The sequence below is a fragment of the Coccinella septempunctata genome, chromosome 6, assembly GCF_907165205.1.
Source record: "Coccinella septempunctata chromosome 6, icCocSept1.1, whole genome shotgun sequence".
Classification (NCBI taxonomy): domain Eukaryota; kingdom Metazoa; phylum Arthropoda; class Insecta; order Coleoptera; family Coccinellidae; genus Coccinella; species Coccinella septempunctata.
This window is the reverse complement of record NC_058194.1, coordinates 32,523,074-32,539,751: the sequence shown is the minus strand read 5'-3', so window position 1 is coordinate 32,539,751 and position 16,678 is coordinate 32,523,074. Positions and strand designations below refer to the sequence as shown.

The 16,678-nt window shown below is 36.1% G+C and overlaps 1 protein-coding gene across 2 annotated transcripts; it reads left to right on the top strand.

The window, feature by feature from the left end:
- Nucleotides 1–3,765: 3,765 nt before the first annotated feature.
- On the top strand, nt 3,766–16,135 carry LOC123315666 (ras-interacting protein RIP3-like). Of its 2 annotated transcripts, none has more exons than XM_044901487.1 (4): nt 3,766–3,915; nt 13,325–14,023; nt 14,078–14,415; nt 14,745–16,135. In XM_044901487.1, the coding sequence occupies exons 1-4, from the start codon at nt 3,898–3,900 to the stop codon at nt 15,325–15,327; spliced, it is 1,638 nt and encodes a 545-aa protein (XP_044757422.1). In that variant the 5' UTR covers nt 3,766–3,897; the 3' UTR covers nt 15,328–16,135. The 2 variants fall into 2 exon arrangements, with proteins under 2 accessions (XP_044757422.1, XP_044757421.1); XM_044901486.1 differs by having other exon boundaries at nt 14,078–14,439.
- Nucleotides 16,136–16,678: the final 543 nt, after the last annotated feature.

Below are 16,678 nucleotides of genomic sequence, written 5' to 3'. Positions count from 1 at the left end.
AAACTAAAAACGAACAACAAAAAAGAACGTAAGTAAAAACTGTGACTCTTGGAATGCAAATAAGATGTGTGGTTGGTCTTGAATTCCTTTCAATAGGAATTCTTTACATTAATCAATCTTTACTCTAATACTTCTATCAGAGAGGAGCCAAATCAATATGAAACACTTCAAATCCTTCTATAATGGATCGTATACAGAAAAAAATCCAAATTGCTTCATCCACTTCTTCATCAATCCTTTCGAGAGGTTCAAAATCAAGTATGGAACACAAGGAAAAATCGATTAAATTTAGTTGTGACCTCTTTTGTTCAACAGATCCTTTTCATTGTGTCGATTTGTCGGTAGATAATTGTCGGTAGGAAATGGATACAATTTAAATCATTGAGTTATTAATTTGGAAAAGGGTAACGGGGTCCTTGAAACTGACTCCGTCAGCCATTAACGAAATATCAATTATTGTGAGTAATGAAATGGACACACCCACGCCTTGCGAGCTTGTTCTCAGAAAAGCCCAATATAGAATGGAATGTTTCAAGCGAAAATATTCGTCTAAATTTGAATTAGGAGAGGAAATATACATTTGATGGCTCTTTTGGCTCTTTTAGGCTTGAAAAAAAGATCCCATTTTGATTATCCATGGAATAACTTTCCCTGGAGAAACGATATTCAAGAAAATTTGGAACTAACAAACCAAAGATTATAGAGTAGAAAGATAGGAAATGCCCTCATATCGCTAGTACTAAAAACCGAGTATATTTTGGCCAGTGAAAACACATTAGACAAGGAGATGGCGCTGAAAACGTATTTTCAATACAGGAAAACTGTCTAATAACAGTTTTCTGTTTTATAATTGAGGGACGCGAAATTCGAATTCTATTCTTTGTATTGAATTTCAATATTGACTTTGTTGAGACCAGAAAACAAACATCCTAAGCGACAAAACAAAAGGATGGTTTTGTTTTGTGACCAGGATGTTAGTTTTCATCTGAACTCTGTTTGGAATCAATTGGTATCAATAAATACGCTGTTGGATTTGATAAATTTTTATTTGCAATTTATAAAAAATTTACAAAAATTTGAAATGATGAACAACGAATAGAGCTTTGACTAGGACACAAGAATATATGGTTATCTGCTATAGGTACGTCAAAGCTGTGAAAACTTTTTGAATTAATAGACTGAGTTGAATTTGTACAATTTATATCAGAAATTGATATGAACCAATATTCAATTTACCATCATAGGATACACATTTCCGTTACTTACATATTATTTACAAAATTTTCAGAACCACAATTTAAAAAACCTTACAGAGGTATACAAGACTTGTATTCAAGCGCGACAGTATAATTTCTTCATGCTTTTTTATGATTTCTTCATGGTATGGTCTCTTTATGACACAATATACGAATTGATTGATGAATGAACAAAACCCTCACAGAAGGTTTCATAAAACTTTGACTTTTCAAACAACAAATTTGACAGTCACCCGATTCCCAAATCGAAATCCATAAAACTTTTACATTTCTGAATATATTGAAGGTAATTGAGAATCTTTGAAAGGACGTATAAAAGTCATCATTTCCCCTAAATGAGCCCTTCATTCAAGGGATGCTTCCTGCATACAACAATTCACGAGGATGAACAGTTCTCAATTGAATTGAAGTAAAATGTTCATTGCACATGGTGTAGTCAGTAGTGTTTGCAGGCCTTTACGCCCTGAAAATTTTATCCACTTCGTAGCACTGAAAATAAAAATCAATGAATGACCGAGTCACATGTTACCAGTTTTAATACTTACATTCCCATTTTCCTTAGTAGAATTCGTTTTATTTGATCCACAGTTCTTCACCATACAATAATTTTCGAACGATATTTCGAGGTTCCACCAAGAAATTAGACAAAAATTTCAATAATCAGCAACTAGAACGAGCTTGATAAACAAAAGGCGGTACGAGAATCAAAACATTCAAAACCACTTTGATCAAAATGGCCATCTGAATACTCAGAAATTCCATATGTTCCTGTGAATGTCCCCCGAATTGATATTTTAACCAGTCTTAGGGCCTTGAAAACACATTTGAAACACTGATGGCGCTCACATCACTTTAGTCGCTTCGTTTCCTATCTTTCTACTCTATAATCTATGTAACAAACATTTTTGTCAAATTTTTACTGTTTTTCTTGGGGCCTACTCAGTCCTATGCATACGTCGCTTTGTGACAACGAAATGAATCAGTTGCAAAAGACATCTCTGTCCTCGACTGTGGCCATTGTCCACTCTAAGTCTCATGTTTCGACACATAACTCAGCAATATCGATCTCATTGCACTCCTACGCTAACGGAATGCAAAATAAGTCTTGGACATTCTCATTTATGGTATTCTATTACGATAGACGCTCATGCCTATCAGTTTAACAACCGTTACAGGCGAATTTGAATTACACAATTCTTATTCGACCATTATCGAATCGATTGAGATTTTTCGATGAAATATCTAGATCTGTCAGATTGAAACCCCTATAATTTCTAAACTGTTGAATCGATTTTGAAGAGAAAACTAGTAGGTATCTCAAAAACTTCAAAATTTTACTTTCTATTTGCACCATTCCTCCACACAAACTAGAGATATGTGAACACGCCCGTTTTTCTCAAGAATAATTTGGTTTTGAATCCCCAGAAGAATGGGGTAGACGTTATTCACACCATTAAGATAATAGATCGAGATTCTTATGATGAATGCATTTCTTTAATTGTTCTGCCATTTGAATACAATGGACTGGGTTGAGATGTGTCGTAAAGTCCCCAGGAATTGAGATTTGGTGTTAATTTCTTGCGAAAATGGTCGGTTCGTACTTGAAGCTTTTTTAAAGAAGTTTCAAATCAATCAAGCTGGATTGTCTGGGTTTTTATGAAATATTTTCAGTTGGTAGAGGCTGTAGAAATATTGGTTGATTCACTTTTTCTTATTTGGATGAAGTCCTAAAGAATTCTAGACCTTTTAGCCATGTTGTGAATTGAGTCAATGAAAAATATACCTAGCAAGCATTTCCAAAGACTTAGCAATGTAAAAAACTAATTTTAATGCCTTCATAAAAGCTGCAGAGTGACATATCAAAGTTAGCAGAATATCACCAATGTCTCTATTGTGAAAGATACAAAAAAACTGTTCAAAGATGATTTTATATTTTCCAATAAAAATCTATGAAAATGCAGGGTGTAAATGAGGAAATTTTAAGGGTGGTTTAGGGGTGATTAACACTGAACACTGAAAATTTCATTAGAATAATGGAAGACCATTACGAAACCGAAAATTTCATGCAAATATTTCTTGCCCCTTCAATGTTATCAACTAAAACATGAGAAAGGTCTTTTTTCTTGTCATCTCATAGCTCAGAAAGGGTTCATATTTATCCCCATATTTTATTTATTATCATTATTACCTTTGGTAAACGCCCTCTGTAAGAAAAGTGCAAAATCACAAGAATATATATTTTTCTCTTCAACTCTCAGAAATAAAAAAAAAATAGGATATGAAATAATTTACTCTCTCAATACATAAAATCTCATTGATTGGTGACTTGAACATGATCTAATAGTCGCAGAACTAAATTGATTTTATTACCCCTTGAACATGCTCCACCAGTGCTCCAAACTCATAACTGCCTCAACATGAAACCTATGTATAACACATAAAACTCTAGACAATTTCATATACTTTCCCCCCTCAAACCAGCACGTAAGTTATAAAGAGAAGTAGCGTTCTTCTTGAAGAAACATTCGAGTTAAATCACTCTCACTATCGTTTACGTTTTGCAGTCTGCGGTCGTTTAGGGAAGAAAAAAATAGTGTGTCAGTTCCCCATACTTGTGGCAATTGGATATCAGCAGTAAAGGATGAGGTTCAGAGAGATTGTAAGTAGTTTTTCGCTCCTCTTCTGAATAATTCAAAAAATTTTCAATCCATGTTGATTCTTTTTTTATTCTTCGTAAATCACATGAATTCATATTTAATTCTCACATAAACCTCAAAGACCATTTCATAGGGTATGAATTTGAAAATTTGCTCAGGAGAACCCAATGGAAATTATTTGGGAAATTGGTTTTTTTTCTTTTTCAAAGTTCATCTTTCTTCGAAAAGTATATGAGTATCAACCACAGGGGTTGAAGATTTTCAAAGATTATTTAATTGATTCTCATTTACTCTCCAAATCATGAGGATATTCATTATCTAAAAACATGTGGACAACTCAATGCCATCTCATATCCTGTGGTACAAAGCAGTTGAGTTTATTCAAATTTTTTAATGATGATAAACGTGCAACTTATTATGCCATATTTAACGCATCTGATGCTATGGATATAGGGGTTCAAACTCCTAAAAAATGTAGTCTATTTTTTGAATTTGTATTCTGAATTTCCAATACGCGAAATGGATTCAAACAGTTATCGTTTCTTTCCAAGTTTCACTGAAAAAATATCTCTCTCAAAATGCCACCTACTTATTTTTCTGAATTTAGAAAACAAGCAATAAATAAAATATTCTTCATATAAAAAACAAAGGTAATCCTCCACCAATACTGTATTGAAACATTTCAAAACTGAAATAATATTCTATAAATTCTTAAATCAATTTCGGTTACTTCATTACAGAAAATTAGGAATAACAACATCACCTATCTATTCAATTGATTGATTTATTTCGGTAGATTATCCACGCCTAATTTCAAGGATATCCCAAGGTCGTTTCAGGATCTTTACTTCCTGCTTGAACCCAATTCTTCACTGAAAAGCGAAGCGAATATCCATAATCTGAAGCCTGAGGACTTTCTTCAATCGAAGGTTAACCATTACTCGAAGCAAGATCTAATTCGTCTATATTTCACGATGTTAATGACCATCTTTCAAAGTGTGGTCAAGATCATCTCTGAAATCAGACCTCAACTTCTTTCTCGATGAAATACGTTATAGAAACAATGGTGTTTAAGATCCTGAACTCGACCTATTGGTCTATTGATGAGTCGAAGTGAAAAAAATTGTTATTACACTAATGAAGATCTCGATCATCTTGATGCTGACAGGAGCAATTCGATTTCAAGGATTTCAAGAGGAAATTGAAGCAATTTAGTAATTGGGTCATATGGGTTTTTATAGGGGGTTTTTCATGGTGTTTCATCGCAGAAGGATTTGCTCAAGTATGGGTTTTTAAAAATAGAAATAATTGTGATGTTTCTGGTCTGTCATAGGTTATTGATATGTTTTGGAGTCATGGGAAGAATTAATAGAAAATATTCAGAATGCTTTCACTGATTCTTATTTTGAAGTATCTTTTTCAATGATTAATGAAACAAACGTGGAAATATTAGGCAATCAGTACAATTTTCAATCGACGGGATAGTTTTCCCAATCAGTGTACAATTATTACTGACTTCAATCTATCGAATTTTATGTAACTCTTTATTTTGATTTTCCTGCACCGTTTTTGCATATTTTTCTAGTCTTTTTGTGAGGAAATCTAAGGACAAAGATCTTTGAGGCGATGTCCTTCGAGGATTTAAAAAATGGGTGTAATCCAAGCCTAAAATATGCATCTATGCCAGATCTTCGACCATCCAATCCCACATTTTTCAACAATGGAGTTCTTTCGTGAAACCTCCCAAAACGCCTTTACTTCATTTGCGAAAATGTGCATACGAAACAATGCAAATTCGAACTTTTGTAATAAAATAATTACCGGTGGCGACTTGTGGCTTATACTCGTGAGAACACTTGATATACAGTTGAGCATTGTTTGGCGTAGACCCGAGTTGAGATTGAACCAGTGACCTTTGGTTTTGCAATGGGTGTAGATTATGCAATGACCAACTGATGCTGGAGGTTCTACTGTGATAAATAGAATGTGGACTGTTGTTTTATTGTGGGAATCTCGAGATTTAACGTCTTGATTGATACAATTGACGGGATATATTCAACCTGCTGGAGAGAGGATAGGAGAGAACCAAGGCAAGATTTTAAGTTTTAATCAAATCAAGCATTGATTGGTTGCTGAATTAACGAAGTAAGCAGCAGACATTGAACAAGCTGGTTTATTGACAAGATATCTCCCAAGAATTCTCAGGGTATTGAGGCTTCAGGAAACCCTACAAGAAAATGTCCAGTGGGATCAAATCACCAGAAGTCAGTGGGCAAAGTGTGTGTCATTTGACTTTGCACTTGTTGCTGAATTTTGCAACTTGCCGTAGCGATTTGATTTACTGAATTATAAGCATCTGATTGGACAGACACATGGTTATACCAGCCTGTCACCTCAATTTGAAAACACTTCAGAAGCTGGCTCTCTTTTCACTATTTTAGCTGGATATTTCGTGATTTTTAGAACTGGCATGAACAAGGAAGTTCAAATCATCGTAATTGGTGGAATTTAGCAGACCAGAAGAAGATAAAAACGTCAATCTGTCCAGCTTTCATTTCCCCCTTTTCAAATCTGAAAAAACCCGATTATAGTTATTAAAAGCATCGATTTCAAGGTGACGATTCAATTTTCGTTCAGACTATCTCCTGTTGATTCGTTAAATCGTGACAATTATTACATGTTCGCCTAATATCATTAAGTGAAATTATAGTAATCATCCCGTCCTACTGTAGGTTTTCTTTTTCGTGGCGCAGGTTTTGAAAGATTCCGTTTCTGAGGAGAAATCAACGGTTAGACAGATGATATTAACGTTTTCTGTGTTGTCACGCTTGGGAACAAAGATACGAGATGTATCATTATGATTCTTATCATGTCGAAAGTTATATTTTCCGTTTAAAGCAAGTTTGTTCTTGTTTTGTGGCTCCTGGTGAACTATTGACCTAGCACAGATGCAACTAGAGAAATTGAAAGTAGAAAATGCATGATGACTGCGTGAAGACGTTTTATCTGATTTATTTTGAACAATAACTTTCGTGATATGAATTTTCAATTACCAGTTCGAGATTCTTCTCATAAAAGTTATGCTAAGGGAGGGTGCTTACCCTAATATGAATTAAACAACTCCAATATGTCGGGAATGTCTGTAAAGTATCCCATTATAAAGTTAACGTACTATACCCCATTCACTTTTATTTTAGCACTCGGTTGGCCATGGAAATTTGACACATTTCACTCTGTATAGTACGAAAATGTGGGGTTATGACGCTTGTCAAAACATTTTTGGGTTTTAAATCAACGCTATGTTGCCCGTTCTACGTAAAAGATTCTGTCATTACGTATTTTATCACAATGTCGAATCTCTTCGGAAAATATGTAACGAACATAATTGAAGTTTATACAAACTGATTGAAGGCATACCAAATCCAGTTATTTGCATGGAAAATACAAGAGATCAGTATAATATCATAATATTCACTAGCTTGAGGAGAGTTAATGTTCGTTATATTCTTTGGCTAAAGTATGAATACGTTATATCAGTTGTAGATTTCAAAAATATTAACCCGAAGATGAAATGCATATGATGCAGTGGTTGGGAATGGGTATCTCCCGAAGGAATTGACAGATAATTAGAAGAATGTTAAATTCTTCAACAAAAATCATCTTGCATCAATATAAGTAAATAAAAGGAATTAAAGGAAGTTTCAAGTCAAGATGAACTTCACCTTTGAACAAAAATTTCACATGAATAAACAATTAACAGGACAACTGGCGCGTAGTTGTGGCTGTTCATCTTTATGCATTGATATAATAATAATAATTAGGTATTTATTGGTACCTTAAGACATTTACAATGTATAGGACAAGTCAAATGAAAAATAGAAAAATCAATTTTCGGGAACTTATTCTACGATGACATTCATCGGAAATCCTGTAGTAAACTTTTCGCATTAATTCATTCAAACATAAAATTCTCAAATGCCACCACTTTTTTGGGTCTCCCAATAGAAGGAAATTCTTTGTCATCCTCTTCATTCACAATCTTTCTGACTGTGGAAATATTCAGCTGAAATATAAGTCGTTTAGATTCAGATGAAACATTACATAAATTCTCTTACATTGAATATGTTCGCTACCGTCTGACGTATTGTGGATTTTAGAATATCAGGGTTTAACTATTTGAATGAGCGGACCTGAATTCTAAATAGCACTTTCTGAAACCCTGTCTCTTTTTTCAATTATTTTCGGCATATTCGTAATAAAAATTGATTTAAGTTGTGGCAACGGCGTTTTGTCATTAACGACATTTCATGAGTGCCAACCTTACTCCGTTCTAGTAACAAAAACTTGAGAAAATTATTTCATGGCCAACCGACTGCTAAAATAAATGTGAATGCAGTATAGTATGTCGTTAAAATTGACATTTCAAAAGAGTTCTTCTCACCCACAGTTTGATCATGTATTTGTCATTAAATTTTCAAATATTGATTAGAGGTGAAAATCATAGAATGTTTCTGAGGACTACCACGCTGATTCATATCAATTCGAAGCAAAATCCATGCAAACTTCCCAAAAAAGAACCGTAGACAACAATTATCGCCTTAAGAAACTAACAAGTTCAATTAAGGTCAGACAAAATCCCGTCCAGCAAAAAGACACTTAAGCATGATCGTTGCTCATTTCGTGACTTAATTTTTACGCAATCCCCACAAATCGTTAAAATTCGCAAAAATGTTTTCACCTTGGCGTGGTCACTGAAAAAGCAGCATTCTTTCTCTCGTTCCCTGCATCTGTGGTCCCTATCAATGCAAATCACAGATAGTTACTAAATGGGAAATATTTGTCACGATGTTGAAGGAAAGTAAAAGTCAAAGTCCAGGGCAGCTGTGTGTGCTTCTTGTGTCTTGGTAGCTTGTTGGACTTATTCCATGCTCCAATCGATATAAATCTTTAAGTGCGTTCGATATTTTGTGTCTAAACGTAATCCTTAGCTTCTGATGAACTGTCAAGTTAGAAACCATTGAATATAATCATTGAAATCAAGGATGATCTTTTCTTTTTATAAACAGATTTTAAATCTGTCAGATTGAACACAGAAATCTATTTCATTCTGGACTGACTTTTCACGTATTACATAACCATAGATAAGGCTATATGAGTCGTCAATCAGGAAAACATTATAATAACTGCCTCAAGTAGGTAATCACCTCATTCGTGAAATAACGCCAGAAGAACTGTTTTTCTCCAAATTTGCGGCAAGAAGAACATTCTTTTTCGTATGCATTAACACGCTGTATGAACATTCATAAAAACGGAAGCTAGACGCGGAAAGTTCAAACGGTGTAAGTTCTGATTTCCTTGTGTAATTATAGAGAAACTGACTATATGCTTGAGCGACTCTTGACTAGTGTCCAGTTTCGGTTTAGGCAATAAGCCATTATTCTGTTACACGGCGGAAAGCAAATACGCCTCTGGGTTTTTAAAAAACGCAACAGACATATGTGATAGCTGAGCGAAAAGTGAAATTGAATTAATCAATAGGTGTCAGGTCTTGCAAAAGTTCGATATTTTCCCAAACAGAGACAGTTTCCGCACAGAAAGTCTGCAAAATGCTTCAGTTTGAAAGAAAACCTTCTGTGGTTCTTCTATAAGTAAAAAATAAAAATCATCAATCATCTATCGAATTCTGAAGGTTGATGTTCTGTGACCGAACGTAATACTCTTTGATCCGAACATTTCTCAATTTTTTTCATCAAAAAAATAACTGTGTTGATAAACAAAGGGCAGTACGAGAATCAAAACATTCAAAACCACTTTGGTCACAATGGCCATCTGAAATCTCAGAAATTTCATATGTTCCTTTAAATATCCCTCGAATTGATATTTTAACCAGTCTTAGGGCCTTAAAAACACATTTGAAACACAGATGGCGCTCATATCACTTTAGTCGCTTCGTTTCCTATCTTTCTACTCTAAAATCTTTGCTTTGCTGAGTATATTGACAAAAATGTTTGCCTCAATTCATGTTGTTTCATACTCTCCTCAAGGAGTCATGGTATTGACGAAACAACCATAGTGAGTTGCTTCAGTAAAAGTAGAAAATACTCGGAAATACGTATTAACTATTAATCATATTCATCAACATTCCACGAATTCCTCAATGCTCTGTTGATCCAGCGAATTACATAAGCATTTCAGAGCAGAACCCATGTGAAAAAAATTCCAAACACTATCCACCCAATTATGGATCTCTAATCCGAAAATATAGTAGCGTTGGCTGTGAAACAATAGGTCTAATTCCTCGAGTTTAATGCGCAGAGTTCTGTTATATCATTATCATCATATAACATTGCGTAATGGCGTCTTGTTCAGGATTGAAAATGAGTCTGTGTAGAACCAGTTTAACAACATAAACATTTCAGTGAATCACTGGGTGAAGGTTGTTTAGCTGAAGGGTGTGTCCTGTAAACGGATTTGGATTTGAAAGGGAAACGTCCACGATAACATCCTGTACATGAATTATTACGCCCATGTATCAAAATTCAACATTTTTTATACAGTACTTAGGTCTGTGTTTTGATTCACTTGTGGCTGAGTTTTTCAAACTTTCTAGAGCATTTTCCTACAAAATAGTGAATACTGAAGATACTAACCCTGATTTTCTAATCTGAATTCGTAATTTACGCCAATAAAATCTAAAAATCATAGCGAGTTGTTAATTAATCTATGACTAAGTCAAATTCCAGCTTTTCCGTTAAGAGAAATGCACCTCTAAACAACCATTTCCGGTGTTACGCTACACCGATCCAAAGCCGACTTCATGATTTATTTATTTTTTCGAATTTCTACCCATTGAACACAGATACAGAGCACCTGTCCTTGCGTGAATGGTTTTCTTCTCACTTTTACATAACAATTCAAATAACATATTATTGTTTCAGAGTGCTAGTTCTCCGGAGAAATTTCAAACAATGAAAGTGTTCTCTCACATAATATCACACAGTAAATTGTTCGTTTTGTAGCGCACATGAAATATCAAGCAATAGAGATTTTCGTTTTAGTGCATATTATGGAAAGTTGAAAATTTTTTTGTTCTGCTGACTCTCGAGTACCTACTTTGAATAGGAAATTACTTATCGTTCAACGTGAAATGAAATACAAGAAAAAACAGCAAAAGTATGTAGATGTAGCTCCACAAAAAAAAAGACAATGAAGAAACAGAGTAGGTAGATATATCTACATATAGTCGATTTCAACAAGATCTTAAACCATTTATGTTACAGAAAACATACGAATTTCATGAAACGTTATGCCAATGAGCGAAAACAGGTTGAAATTCCGTTTTGAAAGTGCTCAATATAAGTAATTTTCGGAACCCTTGACTGAATCTTCAATTTTTATTATTTGTGGCTAAAAAAGTCCATCAAAACATTCAGCATGGGGTCGATATTATTGTTTGAGGAGGTTAGTACAACGAACTTTTGCAAAAATAATGAAAATCGATCCAGAACATCGCTTTGAATCGACCGTTTGCTAAAGAATCGAGTTTAACCTAGGAGACTTTAACGATCGATCAAGCGCGAAACCACAAATCTTTGGTTTGGGTTCAGTTAAATATTCGTCATGACCGAAAAGTTGCTCTGAAGTGAATGAAATTTTGAGATTTATCACTAGAAGACTTGCTCTTTCAAAATATGTATGGCATTTAGATCTACGAAAATTTTTCTGTAAGATATTCGACTCGGAATTGACATTTGAAAAATTCCGAAAAAGATGGGTTAAGTTATATATTCGTCAAGACCAAAAAGTTGCTCGGAAGTGAATGAAATTTTGAGATTTATTACTAGAAGAGTTTCTCTTTTAGAATATATATCGCATTTAGATCTACGGTAGTTTTCCTGGGAGATACGCGACTCCAAAGTTGACCTTCGAAAATCCCGAAAAATGTAGGTTCAGTTAAAAATTTCTCAAGACCAGAAAGTTGCTCGGAAGTGAATGAAATTTAAAGATTTATTACTTGAAGAGTTGCTCTTTCAGAATATGTATCGCATTTAGATCTACAATAGTTTTTCTGAGAAATATGCGACTCCAAAGTTGACCTTCGAAAATCCCGAAAAAGATGGGTTAAGTTATATATTCGTCAAGACCAAAAAGTTGCTCGGAAGTGAATGAAATTTTGAGATTTATTACTAGAAGAGTTGCTCTTTCAGAATATGTATCGCATTTAGATCTACGATAGTTTTCCTGAGAAATACGCGACTCCAAAGTTGACCTTCGAAAATCCCGAAAAAGATGGGTTCAGTTAAATATTTGTCAAGACCATATAGTCGCTTGAAAATAAATGAAATTCGGAGATTTATTACTAGAAGAGTTGCTCTTTTAGAATATGTATTGCATTTAGATTTACGATAGTTTTCCTGGGAGATACACGACTCCAAAGTTGACCTTCGAAAATCCCGAAAAAGATGGGTTCAGTTAAAAATTCCTCAAGACCAGAAAGTTGCTCGGAAGTGAATGAAATTTAAAGATTTATTACTTGAAGAGTTGCTCTTTCAGAGTATGTATCGCATTTAGATCTACGATAGTTTTCCTGAGAAATACGCGACTCCAAAGTTGACCTTCGAAAATCCCGAAAAAGATGGTTTAAGTTATATATTCGTCAAGACCAAAAAGTTGCTCGGAAGTGAATGAAATTTTGAGATTTATTACTAGAAGAGTTGCTCTTTTAGAATATGTATTGCATTTAGATTTGCGATAGTTCTCCTGGGAAATGCGCGACTCCAAAGTTGACCTTCGAAAATCACGAAAAAGATGGGTTCAGTTAAATATTCGTCAAGACCATATATAGTTGCTTGAAAGTAAATGAAATTTAGAGATTTATTACTTGAAAAGTTGCTCTTTTAGAATATATATCGCATTCAGATCTACGATATTTTTCCTGAGAAATACGCGACTCCAAAGTTGACCTTCGAAAATCCCGAAAAAGATGGGTTCAGTTAAATATTTGGCAAGACCATATAGTCGCTTGAAAACAAATGAAATTCGGAGATTTATTACTAGAAGAGTTGCTTTTTTAGAATATGTATTGCATTTAGATCTACGATAGTTTTCCTGAGAAATACGCGACTCCAAAGTTGACCTTCGAAAATCCCGAAAAAGATGGGTTCAGTTAAATATTTGTCAAGACCAGAAAGTTGCTCGGAAGTGAATGAAATTTAGAGATTTATTACTTGAAGAGTTGCCCTTCAGAATATGTATCACATGTAGATCTACGATAATTTTTCTGGGAGATACCTACGCGTGTAGAATTTGAACCTTCGAAAAAGTCCTTGAACAATGAGGTCACTTAAAAATTCGTCAAGATCCAACACAGCACACTGAAATCCCAAAAAATTAATGCTAAATTCTTTCCAGATCTCCTTATTCCTTCTTTATTCCGTCCTGTGCGTCCTCAGCACAGAGGCGAGAAGAATCAAAGTCAGACCTCCGTTACCCCAAGAAGAAGACCAAGAAGACACCCTCCACTACTACGCCGCTGAACCACAAGACGAAAACCAACAACAGGTGGTCTACATATCTTCGGCGGACCAATACAACGGCCTGTACGGCCAACCGACTGCAGCCTCCAGGGCCAGCCAGGAAGAGTACATCCCACGGTCCAAACCATCAGCCCATCTCATCAGAAACAAAGAACCGGCTAGAGCGCCCCCAGTCCAGACCATCAGGAACTACAACAAGGTGAACGATGACGGATCTTTCACCTTTGGGTATGAAGCAGCTGATGGAAGTTTCAAGGAGGAAACCAGAGGTACAGACTGCGTAGTACGTGGTAAATACGGTTACGTCGATCCTGACGGTAACAAAAGAGAATTCACCTACGTATCTGGAAATCCATGCGATCCCAATGCTCCCAAGGAGGAGGAAGATAACGGTGAGCCAGAATCCAACGAGCCTGACAACGGACCTGCCAACTACCCCACCAGACCTATACGCCCGGTCGTAAGACCAGTACACGTGACCCCATCGCCCAAACAAGCCGTTACAGTGTTCCAGAACAACTACGATCAAGGTGAAGACGAGCAGCCTGAGCCAGAGCAGGTATTAAGGCAACAGGTAAGCACCAAACCTTCAGTGAGAATCAGGTGATCAAATATCGATTTTCCACAGCCAATTCGAAGACCTGCCACCTACATCACCAGGCCTCAGTACATCCAACAACCTCAGGAGTCTTCACCAGCTTATCAACGACCACAACACTACCCATCAACAACCCCAGCCTCCATTCTCTACAGACAGAGTTACCAACCGGTCAGCATCACACCAAGGCCACTAACAGCTTCCACTGCATCTGCCACAGCTACTCCCACCACGTACAGGCCTCAACTCCTCCAAGTCGCTGTGACTCCAAGACCGTCCATACTCTACACCAAAGGGCTGTCCAGCGCTGCAACTACAGCGTCTACTCCCACCAGACAGAACATCGACTTTGACGCTGAGTTCCAAAGGTATCAGCAGAGGTTGCAGCATAGGTAAATTATGAATGTGAATTGCATAGAACACTTCCTGGAAGATTTAAAGTCTTCTTACTCCTTATGCACTCTTCACTTCATAATTCATTTGCACAACTCTCCAATCTCAAAATCTATAACATACGTTACTGACAATACATTAATTAATCGATTTCAAAGGGTATATTTAATACAATTGTCTTTTAAAGTGTGAAAAGTGAAGATTTCATGACCAAATCTTCACTATTTGCTGACAAATCATACCCTGAAATCTTTCACACTTTCTTAAACTTAACATCAGAAGAAAACGATGATCTTCTTTTCAGATTCCAAGGGGAAAACCACATAGCTTCTCCAACCGCAGCCTCCGTAGCTAAATCAACACCAAAGGCCACCAAGGAGTCCAACTCAGGCCAAATCTACTCTTCAGCTCTGGTCTACGACCCATCAACCGGCCAATACAACACCCAGCTCTACCAATCTTTACCACAAACCGAGGGTGACTTCTCGCTGAACCAGAGGATCCAACCCTACGTTCATCAGCCTCAAAGAGCTCAAACAGTAAACATCCAACAGCTCCAAGCGCAGAGTCCTCTTTATTCAGGTCATTTGAGAGCCCAAGCTAATCCCCAACAAGCATACCAACAGCAGCAAGCCGAGACCCAGTTCCAAAATTCAGCTCAGTTATACGCCCAACAGCAGAAGGCCAGGGTTTTGCAACAGCAGCAGCAAGAACAACAGCAACAACTGCTGCATCAACAACAACAACAGCAGCAGCAGTTACAGCAACAACAGCAACAGCAACAGAGGCAACAACCAGCTCAGCAATTCTACTACATCCAGCCACAAAGCCAGCAAGATGGCGGTAATTTGGCTGCCTTTTTGAGAGGGCACAACATCCAATTCTAATCCCCGTGGTTTAACCGGAGTTTGCGTGTATTTGGACTTTCAACGAGTTCGATCAAACCACTATAAATTCATGGAACATGGACAAGCGTAAAAAGGGGAAGATTAATGATTCTATGATCGCGCGAGGTTATAAAGAGTACGTTCCGCAACTTTCATATTACATTCTTAATTTCTACACAGTCTCAGTCGATTTCTGCACTACTTAAAGAGATAAACGCTTTCTTATCAACAAAGTCACCGCGGGGGATCATTAATCCTGCGAACAAATGGATATATTACAAAAATCGATATCGATTTAGCAACATCTGAAAATAATCGCTTCACGCAATGCTCGGTCTACTAATTTGATATGGGGGCTATGGGTGACCTCTGCAGTTCACAGCGATAGTGAAAGTGCAGGGCAGTACCCAAGGCAGTCGCCTGCTAGCTCTAAAACAGTCACGCCCAATTGCATAACCTCCAAACATGCAAGCTTCTGATCGGGATTGTCTTAAGAGAACGTGCCAAGCTATTTGCGCCCCTTTCAATACATTACCACTCGAAAATCGATTCAAAAAGAGTTTTCCTCATGCGGACATGTTCCTGAAACCATAGAAAATTACCCTAATTCTTCTTTTTGTTCACTTAATGTGCCTCATCGAACGATCACTTATTACCAAATAGATACTGTCTTGATATTTATTGACGATTATTTTTTTTAGGTTAAGGAGAACATGTACATATTATTATATGTTTATATATTTTATTATTGACTATTTTGTTTTACTTTGTGTTTCGAAAATTCTTGATTAAAGACTTCCACGATGAACGTTGTTTTTCAATATCCCATCACAACTGTTCGTTGTTGAGATAAAGAGGAGGACTAAATGGAATGGCATAATTGCATAAAAGGATTGTAAGTTAGACGCGGTTGAATTTTTAAAATCAATTAGCACGGTTATTCACGACAAACAAAGGATGAAAGTCTAAATTGATACTATCGATGTTTGTAAATTGGAGCATAGAAAGGATTTGTTTTTTATGACAATCACCTCTATCTGTTAGGTAAGGCAACCTGGACGTCCAGTTATTTAATCGAATTCACTATCTTTACTTCGATGTTAAGAGCATACAGGGTGTTCAAGAATGAAGCAAGTCGTTCTTTAAATTAATTTACTTTCACGTACTAGTCTTCAACGTGATACCAAGCATGAAACATAAAATTCTATTGAGCTCACTCGATAATCAGCAAATTCAGTTATTCTGTGGATAATGCAACTGAAATACGAAAGAGATCGCGTCTGTTCTGAGGTTGAAGAAGACGAGAATGAAATAATAATATTATTGGAGCATTGAACCTGAATAAGTGTAT